General features: G+C 41.2%; 1 protein-coding gene across 4 annotated transcripts in view; it reads left to right on the top strand.

The window, feature by feature from the left end:
• iqce (IQ motif containing E) overlaps window positions 1-27,082 on the top strand; it is a 122,880-nt gene that overhangs the window by 37,056 nt on the left and 58,742 nt on the right. For all 4 annotated transcript variants that reach the window (XM_072268381.1, XM_072268382.1, XM_072268380.1 and 1 more), the window contains 5 exons: window positions 17,988-18,060; window positions 18,604-18,653; window positions 22,061-22,224; window positions 24,001-24,056; window positions 24,188-24,396. In XM_072268381.1, coding sequence (XP_072124482.1) covers window positions 17,988-18,060; window positions 18,604-18,653; window positions 22,061-22,224; window positions 24,001-24,056; window positions 24,188-24,396 — 552 coding nt within the window. The remainder of the gene's footprint in view (window positions 1-17,987; window positions 18,061-18,603; window positions 18,654-22,060; window positions 22,225-24,000; window positions 24,057-24,187; window positions 24,397-27,082) is intronic.

The following is a 27,082-nucleotide window of genomic DNA, read 5'->3' as shown; positions in this document are numbered from 1 at the left end:
TATTCATATGATTATGTCATTGCTAAGTAGATTGACTTGTAGGCACACATATGTGAGTCTGAACCGCTCTAAGGGTGAGTCTGATCACCCTTTAATAAGTAAAAAATGTGTAAATTATGATAAGGTGTATCAGGACAAATATTAGACTCGTAATATTGAATAACCTCAGCTTCCTAGTCTTAATTGAATCCAAGCAAAGAAATTCCATCCATCAAATTTTTAGCTGTTTCTCCTTGAATATGATCAGCCAAATTAGTTATATCTTCAGACTTGTCAGGTATGTAAGATAGCATTCCTTTCCTATAAGTGCACATTTCCCCCTTAACTGCTAAGAAAAAATCTAATGCCATGTGATTTTGAAGAACTATCTTATGTACTGTGATTATTTCGAAGTGTGTGGTATATATTGGCATACCCAGCATCCAGAGGCATTAACAGCATCAGCAAATTCATGTGATACTTGCAAGCATACATTATGTGTCATCTCATTTGGCACGTTGTGAGTAGGGAAAATTGGCAGATATATAACAACAAAAAATAGTATTAGAATAAACTTCATAATGTCTAGTTGCTATCGACTCTGTTCGAAGTCTTCTGGCTGGCTAGTGATTTTCTCACCATAGCCCATAGGTACTGACTCCGAGGTTGCCAGCACATTAACTACAGTGCCTATTGACCTCGTCGGGTACCACTTTAGCTCACTTGCAGTAACTAGCATGTATTCACTTACTTTTGCATTCTACTTTTACCGCCAAGTTAGTAACCAACAGCACGTGATAAGGACCTTTCCATTGAGCTTCCAGTTGTTCCTTATGCGGTTTCTTAATCAGGGTCTACTCACCAGGAATCAGGGTGTGTCCTCCTTCTGTTGGATCACTCTAATTGGGAAAAACCTGTTGAGAAGCAGACTGTACACTTTGGGTTAGTTTCAAACAACAGTTAACTAAACTGTTTGTCACAATGTGTATATCAGTCTCTCTGAGATCAAGAACTCCTGGCAGTGACACAGGGTGCTCTGTTACTACTTCAAAAAGACTAAATTTAAATTTCTTGTGTAGGGTTGTTCTGATTCTATATAACAGCTGTCTGTCATGGTCCACCTTCTTCATGATACTTAATCATTCTTTCATGATTCCATTCATTCGTTCAACTTACCCTGATGACTCTGGGTGATGTGGATACTGGAAAGACCATTCAATGTTCATCAGTCAACATAATTCCCAACGAATACTTGCAGTGAAACCCAAACACGGGAAAATCTGAAGATGCTAAAAATCCAAAGTAACACACACAAAATGCTGGAGGAACTCAGCAGGCCAGGCAGCATCTGTGGAATAAAGTAATCAGTTGATGTCTTGGGCCAAGACCCTTCTTCAGGACTCAAGGTCTTGAAAAACCTTCTTTTTGTCCTGAAGAAGGGTCTTGGCCCAAAACTTTGTCTGTTTACTGTTACATAGATGCCACCTAGTCTGCCAAGTTCCTCCAGCATTTTGTGTGTTTTTCTCCCAGTGAAGTGTGTTCTTTGGTCAGAGTCGATGTGGCACAGCTAGGAATATAGTCCTTAATCAGAGCATTTGCTGTGTGTGGTGGTGTAGCTTCCACCCATCCTGAAAACTTACCCAATATTACATCAGAGTATTCTTGACACTTTGGGAAAGTAATATCATCCACTTGTAGATGTAAAAATGAAAAAGATGGGGGCAAGAGCACTTAATTGTGGTAGCTTTTCAACTGCTCCAGGTTTTTTTTCCTGGTATATCATGCATCTTTTTCTGCTTGTTTGCTTGTGCCCTGAACTTTGGATTCTATTACCACTGGGAGAATCTGCCGATCATCTTTTCTACTCCAATGTGTCCTAGGCTGTGCCAGATAAGGAAGCAACATAGTTGGAGCTACTAGTCTATGACTAGTACCATATCTCCATGCTCCATCACTGCTTAACCTTCCACTATTTTCCATCCAGAATCACAGTTCCTGATTAGAGCATCGAGCTTGCACCCCTTGAATATCTTGTATGCTTGTTTCTGATACAGAGTTCAATTTTGTTTCCATAATTTCAGTTGTCGGGTTCACTGCATATATCCCCAATATTTCTTTTGATTCTTTGGCCCTTATTACTTCTTATACTTCAAGTTTTTTACTCGTTCCTGTGCTGCCTCTTTTGCAATTTCAACTGCGAATACAATTCCACAGTTTCCATTGTATTCATTTTGGAGTGGCTTTTATATTTCAATACAGCAACTTCTGACAGTAATTGTATGACATTCATCAGTTCTTGTACTAGTTTGCTATTCTTGATTGGGGTTCCTACAACCTGGTGGTATGGGTTCTGAGGCTTGTATTCCTCCTTCCTCATGGCAGCAGTGAGAAGAGAAGATGGCCTTGATGGTGGGGATACTTGATGATGGATCCTGTTTCCTGCGTTAGCACTCTTTGTAGCTGTGCTCAGTGGTGGGGAGGGCTTTACCCGTGGTGGACTGGCCTGTATCCAGTTTTCGTAGACATTAATGTTTCTATACCTGGCCGTGATGCAACCAGTCACTACATTCTCCAATGCAGATCTATAGAAGTTTGTCAAAATTTTAGATGACATGCTCTATCTTCGCAAACTTCGAAGAAAGTAGAGGTGCTACCTTCTTCTCTTTGCGATGGTACTTATGTGCTGGACCCACGACAGATCCTCTGAAGTGATAATGCTGAGGAATTTAAAGTTGCTCTCCAACGTTCCCTCTAATTTTTTTTAACAGCTGCACAGACCAGTCATTGATTTGAGCAGGAAATTTTTACACAATCTGAAAAATGCATGGTAATTTAAATATTTTTATGTAATATGTAATATGGGCCAGTGGTTTATTAACCATGAGCTATCCATTTCCATTCTGTGTTTATTGTTACACTTTGTAACAGTTTTGTAACCTAATGTAAATACATTGAAGCTCTAAATTATTTCAAAGTAAATCATGTGGTACATTTATTATTGAGAAAATTTATGGATTATATTCATTAAAACATAATTACAAGGTATTTCGCAATTTGCATAGATTTCAAAATTATATTAGCTTAATTTCAAAATTGTATTAACCTTTTATAAAAGAAAATTCCAGCAGTGCAGCAACAAAGGCTATGTTTGCGGGTGCATTCAATTACTGTGCAGCCATGTCTGCACGCAAATTGAAGGAGTAGTGTTGCTGACCCTCTCCACCTCTGATCCCCTGATGAGCACTGGGTCATGGACCTCTGGTTTCTTCTTCCTGTAGTCTTTGTTTTTGCTAACATTGAGTGAAAGGTTGTTGTTGTGGCACTATTCAGCCACATTTTCAATCTTCCTCCTATATACTGATATGTCATCACCTTTAATTTGGCCAACGATAATGGTAGGAGAACAACTAAATGATTAGATTTCCTGAAATGCAGTCTATGGATGGAACAGTAAGCATTCCTTATGGTAGTGTAGTATAGTCAAGTGTGTTGGAGCCCTTGGTGTTACAGATGATACGTCGATTATAATTGGGCAGAGATCTCTTCAATTAAGTCCGCCAGCAATGATTCAGAAGGCGTCACGGTCAGCTGTTCTTGTTTGCTAATCGTGGCACGTCTAGTCCATCTGGTGGATCGAGAAGCCCTCAAGTCTGATCACCCAATCTAGTGTGTCTGAGGTGACCCAAGTCTTTGTGAAACAGAGAATGCGGCAATTCTTCATTTCTCTCCAATACAGCAATCTTGCCCTTAGGTTGTCTATTCTTTTCTCCAGAGATAGAGGAAACTTTACTCCCTACCATTTTAGAGTCCTCCCTTCCTAGTAGAGTGGATAGGGGAGAACCAGTGTATGTGGTATATTTGGATTTTCAAAAGGCTTTTGACAAGGTCCCACACAGGAGATTAGTGTGCAAACTTAAAGCACACGGTATTGGGGGTTAGGTGTTGATGTGGATAGAGAATTGGTTGGCAGACAGGAAGCAAAGAGTGGGAAAAAACGGGACCTTTTCAGAATGGCAGGCAGTGACTAGTGGGGTACCGCAAGGCTCAGTGCTGGGACCCCAGTTGTTTACAATATATATTAATGACTTGGATGAGGGAATTAAATGCAGCAACTCCAAGTTTGTGGATGACATGAAGCTGGGCGGCAGTGTTAGCTGTGAGGAGGATGCTAAGAGGATGCAGGGTGACTTGGATAGGTTAGCTGAGTGGGCAAATTCATGGCAGATGCAATTTAATGTGGATAAATGTGAGGTTATCCACTTTGGTGGCAAAAATAGGAAAACAGATTATTATCTGAATGGTGGCCAATTAGGAAAAGGGGAGGTACAACGAGACCTGGATGTCATTATACACCAGTCATTGAAAGTGGGCATGTAGGTACAGCAGGCGGTGAAAAAGGCGAATGGTATGTTGGCATTCATAGCAAGAGGATTCGAGTACAGGAGCAGGGAGGTACTACTGCAGTTGTACAAGGCCTTGGTGAGACCACAGCTGGAGTATTATGTGCAGTTTTGGTCCCCTAATCTGAGGAAAGACATCCTTGCCATGGAGGGAGTACAAAGAAGGTTCACCAGATTGATTCCTGGGATGGCAGGAGTTTCATATGATGAAAGACTGGATGAACTAGGCTTATACTCGTTGGAATTTAGAAGATTGAGGGGGGATCTTATTGAAGCATATAAAATCCTAAAGGGATTGGACAGGCTAGATGCAGGAAGATTGTTCCTGATGTTGGGGAAGTCCAGAACGAGGGGTCACAGTTTGACGAGAAAGGGGAAGCCCCTTAGGACAGAGATAAGGAAAAACTTCTTCACACAGAGAGTGGTGAATCTGTGGAATTCTCTGCCACAGGAAACAGTTGAGGCCAGTTCATTGGCTATATTTAAGATGGAGTTAGATATGGCCCTTGTGGCTAAAGGGATCAGGGGGTATGGAGGGAGGGCTGCTACAGGGTTCTGAGTTGGATGATCAGCCATGATCATACTGAATGGCGGTGCAGGCTCGAAGGGCCAAATGGCCTACTCCTGCACCTATTTTCTATGTTTCTATGTTTCCTTTGTTCTGACCATGATAATGTACCTTCATCCATTTAAAGGTGCCATACCTGCATTCCTGAGGGTTGAGTCCTTCGCGATTTTGTAAGATTGCTGGTTTGTGAAGACAGTTTAGAAGTACTTAAAGGGAAAATGCAGGCTGAAGATTAAGCAATAGTAATTCAGAAGAGGTATACCTAGAGGTTTTGTGTGTTACTAGTACAATCTTGAATCAACAAAGCATCTCTTATATCTATCATTGCTTGTTGAAACCATGATATCAAAATAGAATCTCTCAACTTTTGTGAGGCAGGGGAATTGAATTTGCTGTTGAACTTGTTTCTGTTGTCCACATTGTTCCTATACCTGCAACTTCTAGCCTTTCTTACCAAAGGTTCAAAGGTTCATTTTATTGTCAAAGTATACAACTCTGAAATTATTCTTCTCCAGATAGCCACAAAGCCAAGAAAGAAATGAAAAGAACAGCAGCACAATTATCAACCCCCAAATCCTTCCTTCCCACACAAAAATTATCAAAAATGGAACCAGCACATCGACCCTCAAATTCCTCTCCTCTGGACACAAAAAAAGAGAAAAACACAGAATATTAAAAAAAACTTTCAGACTGGAAAAAAAAGTCTATAGTCAAAAATGTAGAAAACCCAGGTAACATTCTCCAGGCCCAGCAGCAGGCCTTTCCCTTCTGTAGCAGAGCAATCCCACCAGCGATCAAAAGGCAGTCTCCCCTCTCCATAGCAGAGCAATCCCACCAGCGATCAAAAGGCAGTCTCCCCTCTCCATAGCAGAGCGATCCCACCAGCGATCAAAAGGCAGTCTCCCCTCTCCATAGCAGAGTGATCACACCAGTGATCAAAAGGCATTACCCCTCTCCATAGCAGAGCGATCCCACCAGCAATCAAAAGGCAGTCTCCCCTCTCCATAGCAGAACGATCCCACCAGCGATCAAAAGGCAGGCAGCTAGTGCTCACCTTCCCCATTTGCCTTGATAGTTCAATTTCCCTCATCACTATAGTCAGCAAACAATGGAAGCTTTAATCAGTAAAATGGAGTCAAAACATTGGCTCGTGCCCTGTCCCACAGCCAATTCACCATGAGGTTCGTTCATGCTGCCTCTGCCTCCTGGAATCCTTTCAGAGACTGCAGAGTGCCAAATGATCTCCAAACTGCAAATCTTGGGCTCCAACGGTTCCAGAATAACATTCAAAATGAAAAACAAATGTAAAAGACATACAAGAAGAGAAATGTATGGTTTCATGATCTGTCCAGAAGAAGTTGACTGAAGGAGTGTTGTATGCAGACACCATCTTGACCGGAAGTGCCACAAAAGTGACATTTTGTTTTAGGGGTTGGCATCGGGGGTGGGGGGGTATGGCTTAGATTGAGATTGCTGTTGTGCACACTGTGAATTCCAGTCCTGCTTCTTCTGTTGGTTAATAGGTGCCAATAAATATTAATTCCCTAATATTGATTGGCATCTCCTTATTGCAAAAGGTTTAGATGGAGTGGAATTAGTTTGGTATGTTGAGGAAGGATTCCTGACATAATATGTAGACAGGCTGACTACGAGAGACCATACTGAATCTGGGACCAGGCAATGAATCTGGTCAGGTGTCAGATCTCTTGGTGAACATTTTGGAGGCAACAACCTCAACTCCCTGACCCTTACCATAACCTTAAACAGGGATAGGAGCAGATGGTTTAGGAAAGTACAGTATTTAATTGGGGAAGGGGATTTATGATGCTGTTAGGCAGGAATTTGGGAGTGTAATTTTGGGACTGATGTACTCAGGAAAATGCATAATAGAAATATGGAGGTTGTTTAGGTTGCATCAAGTGCGAGTTAGATTTGTTCAAAACTCGAAGTAAATTTTATTATCAAAGTGCATAAATATCACTATATATAGCCCTGAGATTCATTTTCTTGTGGGCATACTCAATAAATCTATAGAATAATAACTATAACAGGATCAATGAAAGACCACTCAACTAGGGTGTTCAACTAGAGTGCAGAGGACAACAAACTGCAATACAAAAAGAAAAAATAATAATAATAATAAATAGATTAGATTAGATTATGAGGACACGCAGTCCTCTTTTATTGTCATTTAGTAATGCATGCATTAAGAAATGATACAATGTTCCTCCAGTGTGATATCACAGAAACACAAGACAGACCAAGGCTGAAAAACTGACAAAAACCACATAATTATAACATATAGTTACAAAAGTGCAAGCAATACTGTAATTTAGTAGAAGAACAAACCATGGGCACGGTAAAAAAAAAGTCTCAAAGTCTCTCTAAAGTCCCAACATCTCACGCAGACGGTACAAGGAAGAAAACTCCCCCTGCCATGAGCTTCCAGCGCCGCAAACTTGCCGATGCAGCATCCTGGAAGCACCCGACCACAGTCCAACTCTCAGCCCGTCCGAAAACTTCGAGCCTCCGACCAGCCTTCCAATACCGAGCACTGAGCACCATCTCTGCCGAGCGCTTCGACCCCAGCCCTGGCCGCCAGCAACAGGCAAAGCCGAGGATTTGGGGCCTTCCCCTCTGGAGATTCTCGATTGCACAGTAGCAGCGGCAGCGAACCAGGCATTTCAGAAATCTCTCCAGATGTTCCTCTGTGCTTCTCACGTTTGTCTCCATCAAATCAGGATTGTGCACGGCCCCTATTTAACAAACACAATATTATTTCACCAGAGAGGCTGTGTGCGCTGCGTCATGCCGCTGTCTTCTCCTCCCTCTTCATGATAATCAATAAACATCAAAAACATGAGATGAAGAGTCCTTGAAAGCGATCCATAGGTTGTGGGAATGTTTCAATGGTGGGTGAATGAAGTTATCCTTTTTGGTTCAGGAGCCTGGTGTCTCGGGGATAATAACTGTTCCTGAACCAGGTGGTGTGAGTCCTGAGTCACCTTCTTACTGACTCAGCTCCAATGAGGAGTACCTTCTGATGGCGGCAGTGAGAAGAGAACATGTCCTGGGGGGTGGGGTCCATGCTTTCCTGCTAAGCGTTTCATGTAGATGTGCACAATGATTGGGTGGGCTTTACCTGTGATGGACTGGGCCATATCCACTATTTTTGTAGGGTTTTCCATTCAAGGGCATTAGTGTTTCCATATCAGGCTGTGATGCAGCCAGTCAATATACTCTCCACTACACATCTACAGAAGTTTGTCAGTGTTTTAGATGTCATGCCAAACTTCTGCAAATTCCTAAGAAAGTAGAGGTGCTGTCGCGCTTTCTTCATAATTGCACTTGCCTGTTAGGACCAGGACAGGTCCTCTGGAATAATAACACTGATTAACTTAAAATTGCTAACCCTCTCCACCTCTGATCCTCTGATAAGGACTGGTTCATGGACCTCTGGTTTCTTTCTCCTGAGGTCAATAATCTGCACTTGGTCTTGCTGACATTGGGTAAGTGGTTATTGTTATGACACCATTCAGCCAGATTTTCAGTCTCCCCCCTATATACTGATTTGTCACCATCTTTGATTCGACCCATGACAGTGTTGTCATCAGCAAACTTGAACATGGCATTGGAGCTGTGCGCAGTCACGGTCATAAATGTGAAGTGAGTAGAGCAGAGGGCTAAGCTCACACCCTTGTGCTGATGGAGATCATGGAGGAGATGTTGTTGCAAAAACGAACTAGCTGGAGTCTGCAAGTGAGGAAATCCAGAATCCAATTACACAAGAAGGTATTGAGGCCAAGGCCTTGGAGCTTACTGATTAGTGTTGAGATGATGGTATAGAATGCTGAGCTATATTTGATAATGTGTATCTTTGCTGACCAGATGTTCCAGGGTTGAGTGAAAAGACAGTAAGATGGCATCTGCTGCAGACCTGTTGCTCCGGTAGGCAAATTGGAGCAGATCTAAGTTGCCTCTCAGGCAGAAGTTGATATGTTTCATCATCAACCTCTCAGAACACTTAATCACTATGGATGTAAGTGCTACTGGGCAATAGTCATTGAGGCAGGTCACTGCGTTCTTCTTGGGCACAGGTACAATTGAAGCCTGTGTGGATACCACACTCTACCGAAGCGAGAGGTTAAAGATCTCATTGAGCACACCAGCCAGTTGATTGGCACAGGTCTTTATTACTTGGCCTGGTACCCTATCTGGGCTGGATGCTTTTTGTGGGTTCACCCTCCTGAGGGCTGCTCACACATCTGCTTCAGAGTCTGAAATCATAGGTTCCTCCATGTTTTGATAGAAGGCATTGAGCTCACCTGGAAGCAAAGCCCCACTGTCTCCTATGGCGCTTGATTTAACTTTAAAAGAGATGATTGTAGTCAAGCCATGCCACAATTGTCAAGCGTCCTCTGTTGATTTGTTTGGTCCAGAATTGTCACATTGCTTGGGAGATGGCTTTCTGGAGATCATATCTGGACCTCTTGTAACTTTCTTGGTCACCAGACTTGAATGCCTTTGATCTGGCTCTCAGCAGATTTTAGATCTCATAGTTCAGCCAGGGCTTCTGGTTGGGGAAGACTCTGAATGATTTTGTGGGGACACACTCATCTGCAGCTGTTTTAATAAAGTTGGTTACAACCATGATGTATTCATTCAGATCCCTAGATAATGAGTCCTTGTACACGGCCCAAACCACTGATCTTGAAACAGTCTCATAGCCACTCCTCTGCTTCCCGCGACCACCTCTTTGTTGTCCTAATCTCTGGAGCTTTGCTCTTTAGCCTCTGCCAAGTGATCCTGTTTACTAAAATGCAGTCTGGGCATGGAATGGTAGACATTACTTATCTTAATATAACAGTGTCTAGTACATTAGGACCTCTGGTGTTACAGGTTATATGCTGATGGTAATTGGGCAGGGTTTTGCAAAAACAAACCTGGTTAAAGTCTCCAACTATGATTTGAAATGCATCAGGATGAACTGTTTCTTGTTTGAAGTTTGTATCATGCAGTATCGTGAGCACTTGATTATAGTCGGCCGCTGGTGGTATGTAAACTGTGGTCAGGATCACAGATGAGAACTCTCTGGGTAAAAGAATGTACAGCATTTGACCGTTAGGTGTTTCAAGTCCCATTGAGACAGGGAAAGTATGGCAGAGTGAAGGAATCATGGTTGACAGGAGATGTGGAACATCTAGTCAAGAGGAAGAAAGAAGCATACTTAAGGTTTAGGAAGCAAGGATCAGACAGGACTCAAGAGGGTTACAAGGTAGGCAGGAAGGCATTTAGAATAGACTTAGGGAGAGCTAGAGTTGAGCATGAGAAGGCCTTGGCCTGTAGGATTAAGCAAAACCACAAAGCATTCGACATATATGCGACGAATAGGAAGAAGAATAGAGTGAAGGTGGGACTGATCAGGGATAGATGAGTAAATATGTGCCTGGAGTCATAGGTGGTGGGGAGGTCCTTAATGAATATTTTGCTTCAGTATTCATCGGTGACAGAGACCTTGATAAATATGTGGTTAGCATTAAACAGGTTGAAATGCTAGAGTATGTCAGCATTAAGAAAGTGGATGTATTGGAACTTTAAAAAAAATAAGGATAGATAAATTTCCGTGGCTGGAGAAGATATACTCCAGGTTACTATTGGAAGTGAGGGAAGAGATTGCTGCACCTTTGGTGAGGAAAAAGTAGAGTACATTAGGGACATTTAAGAAACACTTAGATAGGCAGATGGATGATAGTAAAATGGAGTGGTGTGTGGGTAGGAAGGGTTTTATAGAAGTTAAAAGTTTGGCTCAACATTGTGAGCTGAAGGGCCTGTACTGTTCTAGGTTCTGTGTTCAAAGTAATTATTAAGGAGCTCACAAGTCCAAGCACATGTTTTGTCTTTTATCCCTGGTTGGTCCTGCCCTTTCTTTAGTCATCATCCTGTTCTTCACATATGTGTAGAATGCCTTGGGGTTTTCCTTGCTAAGGCCTTTTCATGCCCCCTTCTAGTTCTTGTAAGTCCATTCTTAAAATCCTTGTAACTATGAAAAGCCCAGTCTGATCCTTCCTTCGCAAACCTTAAGTATGCTATTTCTTACTTTTGATTATACATTCCACTTCTTTTGTCAACCATGGTTCCCTCACCCTACCATCCTAAGATCCTTCCTCAATGGAACAAACCTATCCAGAACCCTATTCAAGCGTTCCTTAAACAAACTCCACATTTCCATTGTGCATTTCTGAGTATATCTGTTCCCAATTTAACACTCCCAAGTTCCTGCTTAATTGCATCATAGTTCGCCCTCCCCCAGTTAAATACTTTCTCATACCATCTGTTCCTATCTCTCTCCAAGGCTATGCTAATGGTCAGGGAGTTGTGATCACTGTCTCTGAAATGCTCACACATTGAGAAATCTGTCACCTGACCAGGTTCATTGTTTAGTACTAGATTCATTATGACCCCTCTTTAGTCAGCCTGCCTTCATATTGTGTCAGGAATCCTTCTGCCCCATCTAAATCATTTGCATTAAAGAGGTTCCAGTCAATATTAGGAAAGTTGAAGTAGCCCGTAACAGCAACCTTGCTATTTTTGCACCTTTCAAAATTCTGCCTCACGATTTGCTGCTCAGTGTTTCTGTTGCTACTGGAGGGTCTGTAGAATACTCCCAATACAGTGATGGTTCCTTTCCTATTTCCGACCTTCACCCAGACTGACTCAGTAGAAAATCTCTCCAAGATGTCCTCTCTTCATTTTCAAGCCACAAAGTCAAACTCAGCACCAGAGACCTTGTTGCTGTGGCTTTCTCGGTAGGTCATACGCCAATAGTATCCAAAACGGTATACTTGTTATTGAGGTTTGTCTGTTTGTCTGTTTCCTTTACCTCTCCTAACAGTCACCCATACCTGCCTTCTGCAACTTAGATGTGACTGCCTCCCTGTATTTCATAGCTATCACCTCCTCATTCTCCTGAATGGTCCATAGATCATCCAGCCCCAGTTCCCTACAAGATCTGTAAAGAGCTGCACACATCGGGGACATTGGAAGTCTCCTAAACCTCTTACATCATACAGGAGGAGCTCACTACTCCCATGGGATCCAGCCTCACTGTAATAATAGAGAAGGAAAGAGAAACTTGACAGAAACCTCAAGTGAGCCTCCACATCTTCTCACTGAACACTGACTTTGTTAAGTATCAGCATTTTCAATGTTTGAACATCTGAACTTGAGATTGTGAATGATATCCCTTTCAATAGTGCATTTTCACCATAACTTAGAAGAACACAGTAAGTCTTGATGTTTGTGCATATTCTGGCATCCCTGCACAGTAGGGACCCAGGAGCAGAAGTAGTCCATTTACCTCTTCAGGCCTGCTCTGCCATTCTTTTTAATTCTGATTGACCTGAATCTCAACTACATTAGCCTGTACTTGATTAATGTCTACTGATACTCCTTCTACAACCAAAATCTCAGTGTTGAAGTACAAAGTTCAAAGCACATTTATTATCCAAGTATGTATACCATATACAACCTAGAGATTCATCTTCTTACAGGCAACCATAAAACAAAGAAACACAGTAGAATTCACAAAAAATCTCTCACCACAAAGACGGCCCTATATCTAATGTGTGAAAAAGGAAAAAAATCAATCATACAAACAAAAAAAGGAAACACAATATGTAGATCATGAACTGCAGAACCTTCAAAAGTAGGTCATAGCCACATTGCCAGTTTAGTGCTGCAGCCGGTCCAGAAGCTCAACGGATACAGACCACTGCAGTGGAGCCAGATTCAGTGCTGATGTGAGTGCCGGTGGCTGCCCCTGCAGAGTCAGTTCAGCACTGACCTCTTTAATCTGGCTTGGTGCTTAAATCTGATAAATAACAGTTCATTTACTGCTTTCATGTTCTGTGGGTTGTTTGTTCATTATTTTTATTTTTGCATGATTTCTTCTTTTTCACACTGCCCCACTGCTTTGATCCAGCCCTAAGTTCACTTCAGAATGACCGCCACGGCTATACCTGCGTTCTCAAGAGTCCAGTTTGCTGAATATTTCAGGATACCTCAAAAACGCCAAGTCATATAGATTGTTCAAAAGCACACCTCCCAGCGAGAAGTTACAGGCTGCAGTAATCATAGTCATAGAAACATAGGAAACCTACAGCACAATACAGGTCGTTCAGCCCACAAAGTTGTGCCAAACATGTCTCCTACCTTAGAAATTACTAGGCTTACCCATAGCCCTCTATTTTTCTAAGCTCCATGTACCTATCCAAAGTCTCTTAAAAGACCCTATTGTATCAGCCTCCACCACCGTTACTGGCAGCCTATTCCACGCACTCACCACTCTGCGTAAAAAACTTACCCCTGACATCTCCTCTGTACCTACTCCACAGCACCTTAAACCTGTGTCCTCTTGTGGCAACCACTTCAGCCCTGGGAAAAAGCTTCTGACTATCCACACGATCAGTGCCTCTCATCATCTTATACACCTCTATCAGGTCACCTCTCATCCTCCATGGCTCCAAGGAGAAAAGGCCAAGTTCACTCAACCTGTCTTCATAAGGCATGCTCCCCAATCCAGGCAACATCGTTGTAAATCTCCCCTGCACCCTTTCTATGGTTTCCACATCCTTCCTGTAGTGAGGCGACCAGAACTGAGCACAGTACTCCAAGTGAGGTCTGACCAGGGCCTTATATAGCTGCAACATTACCTCTCGACTCCTAAACTCAATTCCACGATTGATGAAGGCCAATACACTGTATGCCTTCTTAACCACAGAGTCAACCTGCGCAGCTGATTTGAGCGTCCTATGGACTCGGACCCCAAGATCCCTCTGATCCTCCACACTGCCTAAAGTCTTACCATTAATACTATATTCTGCCATTGTATTTGACCTACCAAAATGAACCACTTCACACTTATCTGGGTTGAACTCCATCTGCTACTCTCAGCCCAGTTTTGCATCCTATCAATATCCCACTGTAACCTCTGACAGCCCTCCACACTATCTACAACACCCCCAACCTTTGTGTCATCAGCAAACTTACTAACCCATCCCTCCACTTCCTTATCCAGGTCATTTATAAAAATCACAAAGAGTAAGGGTCCCAGAACAGATACCTGAGGCACACCACTGGTCACCGACCTCCTTGCAGAATATGAGCCATCTACAACCACTCTTTGCTTTCTGTCGGCAAGCCAGTTCTGGATCCACAAAGCAATGTCCCCTTGGATCCCATGCCTCCTTACTTTCTCAATAAGCCTTGTATGGGGTACCTTATCAAATGCCTTGCTGAAATCGATATACACTATATCTACTGCTCTTCTTTCATTAACGTGTTTGGTCACATCTTCAAAAATTCAATCAGGCTCGTAAGGCACGACCTGCCCTTGACAAAGCCATGCTGACTATTTCTAATCATGTTACACCTCTCCAAATGTTCATAAATTCTACCTCTCAGGATCTTCTCCAACAACTTACCAACCACTGAAGTAAGACTTACTGGTCTATAATTTCCTGTGCTATCTCTACTCCCTTTCTTTAATAAAGGAACAACATCCACAACCCTCCAATCCTCTGGAACCTCTCCCGTCCCCATTGATAATGCAAAGATCATCGCCAGAGGCTCAGCAATGTCATGAAAAAAGTGTATTTAGTAGAATTGTTAGTAGTTTTGTTTGCTGCTTGTAAAGCTTTGCTGTGTCTTGCCAGTTCCATCTTTGCAACCAATTGCACTACCTATTGAGCTAAAGGGTTCTTTATGATTTCATTTTCAAATGCACAAGATTAAATTTTAAATTGTCCCCTCTTTTTGATTTTCCTATCAAAAGGAGTTTTTTTTTGTATTGAAATAAAGGACCTCTATCAGACCACCCTTCGAGTTTTCTGGTCAGCAGAAATTCCTGTTAGTTCTGGAATCAGAAGATCTAATTAAAATTTATAAAATTTGATAGTAGACAGCTAGAGTAGAGATTGAGAGGCTGTTTACTTTAAATGGACAGTCTAGAACTAGGGTATTAAAACATAGAAGACTACAGCAAAGGAACAGGCTGTTCAGCCCACAACGTTGTGGTCAATCAGCTAAAAAGCAAATCAAAAACACCCAAAGACAGATCCCTCATACCTACATCATGTCCATATCCCTCCATCTTCCTTACATCCATGTGCCTATCCAAATGTCTATTAAAAGCTTCAACCACCATACCAGACAACGTATTTCAGGCATCGACGAGTCTGAGTAAAAATCTTACCCCTCACATCCCCCTTGAACCTAACCCCTTTCACCTTCAATACCTGCCCTCTGGTATTAGATATTTCAACCCTGGGAAACTGATATCCTCTGTCCCCTCTATCTATGCCTCTCATAATCTCTCCCCTTAGCCTCTAACAGTCCAGAGAAAACAACCCAAGTTATCCAGCCTCTCGTGATAGCACATGCCCTCTATAACAGGCACCATCCTGGTAAACCTCTTCTGCATCCTCTCCAAAGCCTCAACTTTCTTTCTATAGTGGGGTAACCAGACTCTATGCAATACTCTAGATGTAGCCTAACCAGAATTTTATAAAGTTGGAACAATAATTCAGTGCCTTGACTAATAAAAGTAAGCATCCCATAAGCCTTCGTAACCACCTTATTGAACTGTGTAGCTACTTTCAAGGAACTATGAACTTGGATCCTAAGATCTCTCTGCTTAGCAGCGCTGTTAAGGACCTTGCCCTTAGCAGTATACTATCTCCTATTTCCCCGAATTCCTTCTGCCATTTTTCAACCTATATTTGCAGCTGGTCTATATTGTGCTGTATTCTTGGCCAGTCTACAGTATCCACAACTTCATCAATCTTGGTATCATCTGCAAATCTACTAACCCCCACATCTACATTTTCATCCGGGTCACTTACTTACAACAGAAACAGCAGAGGTCCCACAACAGATCCCTGCGGAACTTCACTAATTACAGACCTTCAGCTCGCGTAAGTCCCTTCAACCACTACCTTCTGTCTTCCATGCGCAAGCTAGTTCTGAATCCGAACAGCTAATTTGCCACGGATCCCATGCATCTTAATCTTCTGGATTAGCCTCCTATGAGGGACTTTGTCGAACAGTTTACAGCTCATTATACTGCTCATGTGCTTTGTTTGAATCTAAAGCTTTATATATTTTTTCTTTTTCTTCTTGACTAAATTCATCACCTCTCTGGACATTCAAGGTGCTCTTATCTTTCCATCCCTGTTCTTCCTACTAACAGGAACATACCTTTCCTGTATTCTGTGCAATTGATCTTTAAACACTCTTCACATGTCTGGTGTGGACTTCCCAGAGAATAGATGCTCCCAATTAACACTTCTTAGTTCCTGCCTAATGCCCTCATAGTTTGCCCTACTCCATTTTAAAACTCTTCCACAAGGACCATACCTAACTTTCAAACTATAGCTATCCTGAAAGTTAAAGGAGTTGTGGTCACTGTTCCCTAACTGTTCACCCACTGAAAGGTCAGTCACCTGGCCAGACTGATTACCCAACACCAGGTCCAGTATAGGCCCTCCCTCTCGATGGACCATTCCCATTTTGATTTAAGAAACCTTCCTGGATACACTTAAGAAATTCAGCTCCATCTTAAACCCCTTACACTAAGAAGGTCCCAGTTTATAGGGAAGTTGATGCCCCCCATTAAACAACCCAATTATTTTTACACACTTCCTTAATCTGATCACATATCGGTTCCTCAATGTCCTGGTGGCTATTAGGGGGCCTGTAGTACAATCCATCAGTGAGATTGTATCCTTCCTGTTTCTGAGTTCCACTCAAATGGACTCAGTGTCTGACCCCTCCATTATGTCTTCTCTGAATGCAGCTGTGATATTGTCCCTGATTAGTAGTGCAACTCCACCTCCTCTTTTACCTCTTCCTCTATCTTCTCTAAAACTTTGAAAACCTGGAACTTTCATCACCCATTCCTATCACTCTCTCAACTAAGTTTGAGTAATGGCAACAATATCAGTTCTGTGTACAGATCCATGCTCTTCAGTTCATCATCCTTACCCATTATACTCCTAGCATTTAAATATACACACTTCAAACTGTCTGACCCATCGTACTTATTATTTCAATTTTGCCTTTCAATACTTGTCCTGACATCTGCCTTCTGCTTCGATCTTCCACTCACTGACCTGGGGCTCTGGTTCCCAGACCCCTGGCAGCTTTTTAGATTCGGTTGAAAGTTTGGAATTCTCCATTTTAGAGGGCTGAGAATGGTCATTTGCTGAGTCTGGATTCAGAATGATAAATGTTTGATCATAAAGGGAATTATGGGGATGGGGGAGTGAACATTATATTAGAGTTTAGAGGCTATAGTATCATTTATTGTGGCACTCTTAAGTCCCTGCCAGAATGGGGATAATCAGGAAAATTCCCTGTCAATTATGGTTGATGACTGCACTCTTGTTAATTGGAGTCAATAAAGTTTCCGAGTATTCTCTACTCAGCAATTGTCTTCAATCTGCTGCACTTTGCTACAGAAGTCTCCCTACCATACTAAATCCCTACATTGTTTCATCTGTACCTACCAAAATGAACTTCTCTGGTCCCATAACCATCAGGGATATCTGAATTCCTTTATTTCTGACAATTGATAATATACCACTGATCTTACCAGTCAGCCCATATCCCATATAGGGCATTCTCTAATTCGCTTTCATCATTGATCTTCGGCTGACAAGGTCGTAAGCGATGGAATTTTCTTTCTATGCATTTCCACCTCTTGATAGCCTTCTTTAAAGCACATCTCTTTGACCAAATGTTTTATTATCTATCCTAATAGCTCCTTATGATGCTTGCATCAAATTTTCTTTGATAATGTTTCTATGAAGAACCTGGGACGTTTTCCTATGTTAAAAAGTCCTATGCAAATCTAAATTACTTATATGCTTGATGGTTGCTGCAGTAATTTAAATCATAAGTTTGTGCACTGTTTCCTGCTTCACACTCATTGACTAACATATGGTGTCAATGTTCACTCTGTATTTCCGAATGTCCTTCAGCAAATTACAAACTGATTTGAAGACCACTAATATTGAAGAGATGAAGATTGCTATGGAGACATTCTACGAGGAGGTGAGTGCACAATATGTTTGTGCTTGTTATTTTAACTTCACTGATTAAGTCAATAGGGTTTTGAGAGCTGACAATTTTCCCATCTCTGCATATTGTTCTCCTTGAGCAATAATATACAGTCTGATACACCATATATAGCATTTTATTTTATTTATTTTCATTTTATTTAGGGATACAATGCAGAACAGGCCCTTCTGGCCCGATGAGCCACACCACCCATCTATTTTTAACACTTGCCTAATCACAGGATAATTTACAATGACCAATTAACCTAAACTAGCCTACTAACCTATACACCTTTGAACTGCGGCAAGAAACCCAAGCACCGGGAGAAAACCCTTGCAATTCACTGGGAAAATGTACAACTCTTTACAGACAGCGACAGAATTGAACTCCAGAATACCCCAAGCTGTAATAACATTGTGCTATGCGCTGCATCTGTGGCACTCTTTATGTTGAGTTTAAAGGCTCTTCCTGGTAATAAAAACAGGTTTTACAATCAACTCTCTGTATTTTACACAGACTTTTTTCTGTTTTTTTCAGATTCAAAGACTCCGACTTCTGCTAACTAATAATGATACAGTGGAGAAAAAGTAAGCCAGAACCAAGCTATTAAATATTGTCACTTAGGGAATCTATGTCTGGCAAACATCTGTGACTAACTGGCATTCTGGCATATCTTGTGATTTCATTCTTGGATTTGTTACTGTAGGTTGTGGTTACAAGACATCACCCTTGTAACTCCCTACAAATTGTACAGTAACTGTTGTCAGCAAATGGCAGGGTAGACCTTGGTATCCTACCCCCTCCCCTGAGGTAGAATAGCCTGCCAATCCTCAATGCTAAGGATGAAATGAAGAATAGCTTATTTTGGAGAGGGTGCTGAAAGATGTTCACAGGACAGAAGGTCCAGAAATTGAGTCAAGATATTGAAAAGAAAGGGTGAAATTAAAACCAGGTAGTAAAAAATGTCAGTGATTGACCTTTTCTGATCCCTCCAACATTCAAGCAGAGTTACACAAAATAGTGCCTTGTCAGAATCTAAACTTTACAACCTCTTTAACTGCCTGCTATGTGTTCAGTGACAGCTCCAGATTATTTTTGTGCTCACGTTATTATCAGCATTCATTATTTAAAGAAGTGAAGGAATAAATTTGCATTTTGTATTCTTCATGACCTCTGGATATCCCACTGCTTTGCAGGCAATGCAGTATTTTGCAGCATACTCACTGTTATAATGCAGGGAAATAAGGCTGTCAAAATGTACACGGCAAGGTCCCTCAATCAGCCAGTATAATGATCAGATGTGTTGTGATGATGCTGAATGGGGAATAATTATTGGGTAAAGTATTGCAGAGAATGCGAACCCATTGAGCAACACACACAAAATGTTGGAGGAACTCAGCGGGTTAGGCAGCATCTATGGAGTAAAATGCACAATCAACATGTTGGGCCAAGACCCTTTATCAGGAGAATCCATTATCAGAATCAGAATCCTTTATTATCACCAAGTATGTGGACACATACAGGGAATTTGATGCCGGTTTCCCTGAGCTCTCGCTGTACAGAATCAAAAAACAAACAAAACGATAGTGCAAATAATCGTGAACTATATACAATGAGGTATACCTGTGTATGTACAGGTGGACTTGGTTTATAATAGACTAAAATTCAAGTGTTCATAAGACTGATGGCATACGGAAAGAAACTGTTCTTTTACCTATTTGTCCTGGCATACAGTGATCCAAAGCATCTACCAGAAGGAAGGAGTTGGAACAGGTGATGTCCAGGGTGTGATGGGTCTACAATGATACTGCTTGCTCGCTTCCTGACCCTAGATGCATATAAGTCCTGGATCAAGGGCAGCTTCACACCAACAATCCTTTCCGCAGACCTGACACTTCTTTGGAGTCTATTCTTGTCTTGTTTGGTAGCTGATCCAAACCAGACAGTGATGGATGAACAGAGAACAGACTGGATTATTCCTGAATAGATTTGAATCGGCAGCTCCTGAGGCAGGTTGTACTTCCTGAGTTGATGTAGGAAATACAACCTCTGCTGAGCCTTTTTGATAAGAGTATCCGCATTGGGTGTCCACTTCAGGTCCTGGGAGATTGTGACACCCAGAAACCTGAAGCAGCAGACACAATACTGTTGAGTATAGTGAGTGGGGGGAGTATTGGGGGGCTCCTCCTGAAGTTCGCTGTCATCTCCACAGTCTTGAGCATATTTAGCTCCAGATTGTTCTGACCACACCAGAGGGCCAGCCGTTCCACCACCCGTCTGTATGCAGACTCATCACCGTCTCGGATAAGGCCAATGACAGTTGTGTCGTCTGAAAATTTCAGGAGTTTGGAGTTATCTTCTGGAGCAGAGAGAAATAGTGCGCCAACAGTTGATGTGCGCAATAGCGTTTCATTGGAAAGCTAAATACAGTCAAATTCTTGGCGTAATTGTGGTCTGCAGTCTTGCCTCTGTATACATTTGGCACACTAATGCACAGGGGTATACAGTAAAAGGGTCCAGGATCCTTCAATGATACTGAAAGGAGACCTGGACAAATAGCCTAATTGATGAAAACCAGTTGCAATTCAGTGTCTGTGCTCTTTCCCAAGCCCCCAAACTCAGGATTCCCCTCAACCAACACCACGAACACCAGATCTCCATCCTGATTCTCCTTCCCACCTCTATCCATACCACCATGTAATTGTTCTGATTGTGAATAACTTTACCCACGTCACAATGTCCCAACATGTACTTTAAGGTCCTAAATCTTTCTTGCATGATGCCTCGAGCCAAGAAAGGGTCTTCATGAACAAGCTTTTCTATGTAGCACCTCAGATGCTGTACAGAGTAGAATTTTGCAGAGGGGTACTTGGTGTAAAATGTCTTCCAACCACTGTGAATCATATATTCAACACTCCTTTTCTAAAGAGGTAGAATTTCTAAGTCAGTGTCCCCATTGGTGCAGCACACTCTCAGGAAAGCTCCAAGTGTCAGCAGTAGGAGTTAACTCAAGACTAAAAATGCTACTACTGGACTTAGATAATGGGAAGAATAGATCTTCTATGTGTTCAGTATAGACCATGAATGTAGCATAGTTAATCACTGAATGATTTGTTCTCAGTCGATCAATGTTAATGAATAGTGGCTCTTCACTGAGATTCCTCACGACTCCAGCAATTACGGATGGAAAATATGCAAAGAGCTAAATATAAATAATCCAAAAAAACTCATTGCATTATCTTAGATGTGGCTCAATCAAGCTGTGATAATTTGACAGAAATAATTTTACAGCTATTACAATGTTTAGAGAATGACTGAGCTATTGAGTTTGAAAAGGAGAGATGTATGAGAAGGGATTCGGTGTTAGAATGATTCTTCATTCTGGGTGGCCATATTGAATTCAACTGCAGGCATTTTGAAGTTCATTGTATTTGACAAAATGCCTAAAGTTTAAACTATCGCAGTCTTACAAAGAAATGACATTTCTACACCACCCTTCACAACCATTGGAAATCTCTAAATAATGTATAACCAGTTAAGTACTTCATAAAGTTTCGTCATTGTTACAAGAAATGTGGCAGCAAATTCCAGGTTGACAAGATCCCACACATAGCAATTTAATAATGACCATATAATCTGTTCCACTGATACTGACTGGAGAGAAAGGGCAGGATACCAGGAATTTTCTGCTTTTCTTTGCGGTGGTCTCCTGGGATCTATTATATTGCCCTTAAACTATAAACTGAAAGACAGCTCCTGTGGCCTTGTGGGACTCTCTTATAATTGTACTAGAGTGTCTGCCTGGTTTAAATGCTGAGATACTTGGGATTGGACATAGTGCTAGTCATATCACTACAAATCTTTCACCTGGCGTATCCGCAAGGAAGCTTTGGGTCTCCCCTCCAAACCAAATGAGAAATGAAGGGCAATAAGAAACAGAAGAAAACATGTAACCATTTAGTAACTCTTCTCCATTTACTTCTTCCTTTTGTAGATCAATGATGGAGAGCAGGGAGTTGCAGAAAGAGATCAAAGTGCTCAAGTCAACTATCCTCAGATTATCTAAAAGCCTGAAACAATTACAGGAGGAGAATAAAACCCTGAAGGGCAACCTGGAACAAGAATCCCATAGCTATTCCATACCCTGTACAGCCCGAGGCAAGCATTGCACAATATTTTGCTGTTTCTCTTTGTAGTTGCTCAACTTTCCATTTAGTACTGTATTTTCTTAGTCCTATCAAACTTTAAATACTCTGAATTTTGCTTTCAAGGAACAAAAGTTGGCCACTCAGCCCCTCAGGTTTATTCTGCAATTCATTTATATCATCCCTGACATATATCTCAAATTCATATCATTCCATGAATAATCCAGAATTACGAATATCTGACCTATGGACACACTGTATATACATACAAATGAGTATATGAGCAACCAGCAGGATGGATTTTCTGGCTTCTGCAGGGCTGTAGGCATCTTCTCCTGGGTGAGAACATGTCATCTCTATATGCCTACTCTTCCCTCCTTTCCCTACCCTCCTTCTTCCTGATCTGCAACAATTGTCAGCTGGGTTGAGCCGAGCAGAGCTCACAATGCTGAACAGACTCACTTGCTCACTCAGTGTGTCAGTGAGACCTGCTGGCAACCATTGTGTCTGTTTGCTCTTCCGTCATAGCTGTTCTTTCACACACTGTGTGTGTGGATTTCCAACTTACGAACAGTTCAGGTTGCAAACAGTTCTTGTGGAAAAAATACATGTTATAACCTCGAGTCTGCCTGTATATATCCTTGCTCAACAGACGTCAAAGAACTCTATGTTTTCTTTATGTGACAAGGTGATTCCTAATATCATCCTGAAACAGTCTAAATTGGTTCTGTCCTTCTAATTTTAAAATTTTATTAATCATCTTAAATGCCTTAAGAATATAATTTACATATTACTATATAACTATTTATGGTTTTATTACTATTTATTATTTATGGTGCAACTGTAACGAAAACCAATTTCCCCCGGGATCAATAAAGTATGACTATGACTATATCAGATCAATATCAGTAAATTGACAGAATGTAAATATTCTACCAAGTGTCATTTATAGGTGACTCTTTGTAGAATATCTCCATTCTGTTAAATTTCAGTTGACTGATTCTCCGTGTCACTCCCTACTTTTCTGTTTTTATGTCCCGCATGGCTGCAAAGAGCTCAGTGTGAGCTCAAGAACAAAATGCCATCTTGCATGTAGGCACATTACATCCTTCCAGATGCAGCATTTTCTTCAACAATTTCAGATGATCAGCAATGCCTGGCCTTGCATTTATCTCTGTCTTTCTTTATATAGATGCTGCCTGACCTAATAAATATTTCCTACATTACCTGCTTTAATTTCAGATTTATAGCTTCTATAGTTTTGTTCAATTTTTCATAGCTTCTCTTCTGTTTTCCCTGTCCATCTCTGTCCCATTCCCCATTTCTGCCACTCTGCATTTTAAAATTTGTATTCTTTAACTTTCTTCAGTATTACAAAAAGCCACTGATCTGAAACAGCAACTGTTTTCCCTTATGCTGCATGACTGCTGAGTATTTCTGGCATTTTTTGTTTTATTTCCATTATACCATTCCTTAATCTTCAGCTGAATGTAAACCTGGTATCAATCTAACAAATCAGCATTGAACTCATTCCACAGCCAATTTATCCTTCTTGAGATGGACCCAGAAATAAAAAAAAATCATTATTCAAGATGGGGTCTAACCAACACTGAGTACAAATGTAGCAATGATCAATATTGATAAACAATCAAGCTGTCGTGTACAATATCAAAATGAACATCTCAACATTTTCTATGTATTTCTAGGTCTGCTATTTCATTTTATAAACTTTTGTTATCCATGACACACATCGCTAAGTACTTTTCTTGCTGTACTTATTCTTCTTCAGGCTATAATGAGTGGACAAAAAGTAGGCTCGTGCGTAGAGTCCTTGAGCTGGAGAAGGTGAGTATAATGTTATCAGTGTTTGAGGGAAGGTGAGGCCTCTGTCCACTGATGTTTGCAAAGGTTGATATTTTTATTGAGGGAAAAAGAACTATCTGCCATTTAAACTGCTTCTTTCTTGAACTTCACAGAAAGTCAGCAATTCAGACAATTTCAACTCTAAAGCAGGTAACAGGGATATAGAAGAAAAGCTCCCACAAGCTGAATGTGTCACAGGCCAAATACAGCAACAGGAACAACAACAGATCAGCCATCAGCAGGAGTATCGTCGCCTCCAGGAATTAACAAAAAAACTGAAGGAGGACCGCAGCAATTTGCAGACCCAGCTGGCTGAAAAGGAGTAAGTAATTTGGAGAAAATGAGCCTAGGACCTTATTTTTTAAAAAAACTTATTTTCTGGATCTTCATTCATTTTCTGAATCTGGATGTGATAGACAGCAGTTATCTAATTGTCCTTGAAAAGGTTATGGTGAATTATCTTCTTGAACTGTTGCAGTCCTTCTGGTGAAAGTGCTGTTGGGTAGAAAGTTTCAGAATTTAGACCCTGCAATGATGAAGTATAGTTAATATACCGTATTTCTTCCTTTGTGTTAAAGGTTGTTGGTTGGGAAGTGCTGTCAGAGTAGCCCGAATACAAGAAAATAGGAGCAGGTGTAAGCCTTCAGTATCTTCAAGCCTTTCCCACCATTGAATGTGATCATGGGTGATTTATGACCTCGGCTCCTCTTCTCCATATCACTCTATTCCTTGATCTATCAAATATTTATCCACCTCCACCTTAAATACTTTCAGTGATCCAGAATTCCAGAATTTTCTCATCTTCAATGAGAAAAAAATTCTAGGTATCCCATTTTTAAATGACCCATTCATTATTTTATAGTTATGACCCTTTTTAGAGACTCACCCACTAGTAAAAACATCCCAGCGTCTATATTGTCAGGCTCGCTGAGGGTTCAATATGTCTGTGCAGGTAACTTCAGTGATTTATGAACACTGCATCCAGTGTGCACCGGTAGTTGAGGCAATGAAAATTTAGATTCATTAATGGTCGGTCAAATGGACTGCTTTGTTCTGGATGATTTGAAGCTCCTAGAATTGTTAGGGCTGCACTCATCCACTCAAGTGGAGAGTAATTTTTGACACTCCTGACTTTGTGTCTTGAAGATGCTTTGGTTGCCTGAAGCTGAGTCACTTGCCTCTCACTTGCTTGTATAGTCATGGCATTTATAACTGTTCCAGTCATAGAGTCATACAGACAGTGAAGGGTATTTTAGTCCATTGTCTTCATGTCAACATTTTGCCCATCCACACTAATCCATTTGTTGGCTACAGACTGTATCCTTCCAAGCCTTGTCTATTTAAATGCCTCTTAAACATAGTATTCGTATCTGGTCCCACCACCTCTTCTTGCAGGCAAGTTCCAAACATCAGCCAATTTCTGTGTAAAGCAAAACTTAACCCTAATATCCCATTAAAATACCCCTTGCCCTGTCGTGTATCTTTCACTCGGTCTTATAACAAAACACAATAAACTTAGAGTTGATCTATTAAAGGCACATTTATTACTTGCAGGGGGATTTCATCTCCACTTCTCACAATGCAGGTGACCTGTTTTACAGCTCACAAAGTTCATTTTTATATGAGTTTTCAGGCTATTCTTTGGCTATTATCCATTCTGGGAGTCAGCTTCTCCAGTTAGTAACTGCAGTCTTGTTTCACTTCTATTCAAGGACAAACAATGTACCAATCTCCCCTTAGTTACACAATGAACAATGATCAGAACATTACATGCCTCCTATCACATACACACTTAGCATATAGCAAAGCACTCTGGGATTATACAGGTTCTATTACAAGATTAAATGTATTAAAAAATCTCAAAATCTCAAATATAGATTAGATTAGATTATGAGGACACTCAGTCCTCATTTATTGTTATTTAGAAATGCATGCATTAAAAAATGTTACAATGTTCCTCCAGAACACATTCCCTCCTTTTTGTCATTACATGACAACACCATAATTTCATAAGCTTCTGCTTTAGAATGCAGTAATAAAAGTAATTTCAGACATTCATATAATGATACAATCTCAGAGCTTTAGTCAAGCAACAGGTACCCATTTTCAGTAACCTCCTTAGCCCTACTATGCTACACAAAAATCGCAAGAGGATGATTGCTAATATTATAAATCCAGTAGTCACTACATAATGCAGGGCAGTAGCCCGCCATCCTCCAACCTTCCAAGTGGCCACCAGCTTCCTGGGGGTTGTAGTTATGGAACTGGTCTCCTATTTCCTTTATCTTCTTCGATGTGATCTGTCAGGTGAGCTATATTCTCCTGGTTCGTTTAGTATATAAGTGCAACATTCTTGTCCAATCATAAGTCCATAAGACTATTAGACAAAGGAGCAGAAGTCGGCCATTCGGCCCATCGAGTCTGCTCCGCCATTTTATCATGAGCTGATCCATTCTCCCATTTAGTCCCACTCCCCCGCCTTCTCACCATAACCTTTGATGCCCTGGCTACACAGATACCTATCAATCTCTGCCTTAAATACACCCAATGACTTGGCCTCCACTGCTGCCCGTGGCAACAAATTCCATAGATTCACCACCTTCTGACTAAAAAAATTTCTTTGCATTTCTGTTCGAATGGGTGCCCTTCAATCCTTAAGTCATGCCCTCTTGTACTAGACTCCCCCATCATGGGAAACAACTTTGCCACATCCACTCTGTCTATGCCTTTCAACATTTGAAATGTTTATATAAGGTCTCCCCTCATTCTTCTAAATTTCAAGGAATACAGTCCAAGAGCGGACAAACGTTCCTCATATGTTAACCCTCTCATTCCTGGAATCCTTCTAGTGAATCTTCTCTGTACCCTCTCCAACGTCAGCACACCCTTTCTTAAATAAGGAGACCAAAACTGCCCACAGTACTCCAAGTGAGGTCTCACCAGCGCTTTATAGAGCCTCAACATCACATCCCTGCTCCTATACTCTATTCCTCTAGAAATGAATGCCA

This window comes from Mobula birostris, chromosome 9, assembly GCF_030028105.1.
Source record: "Mobula birostris isolate sMobBir1 chromosome 9, sMobBir1.hap1, whole genome shotgun sequence".
NCBI lineage: Eukaryota > Metazoa > Chordata > Chondrichthyes > Myliobatiformes > Myliobatidae > Mobula > Mobula birostris.
Note: the sequence above shows the minus strand (reverse complement) of the source record. Positions and strands in the feature narration are given on the sequence as shown.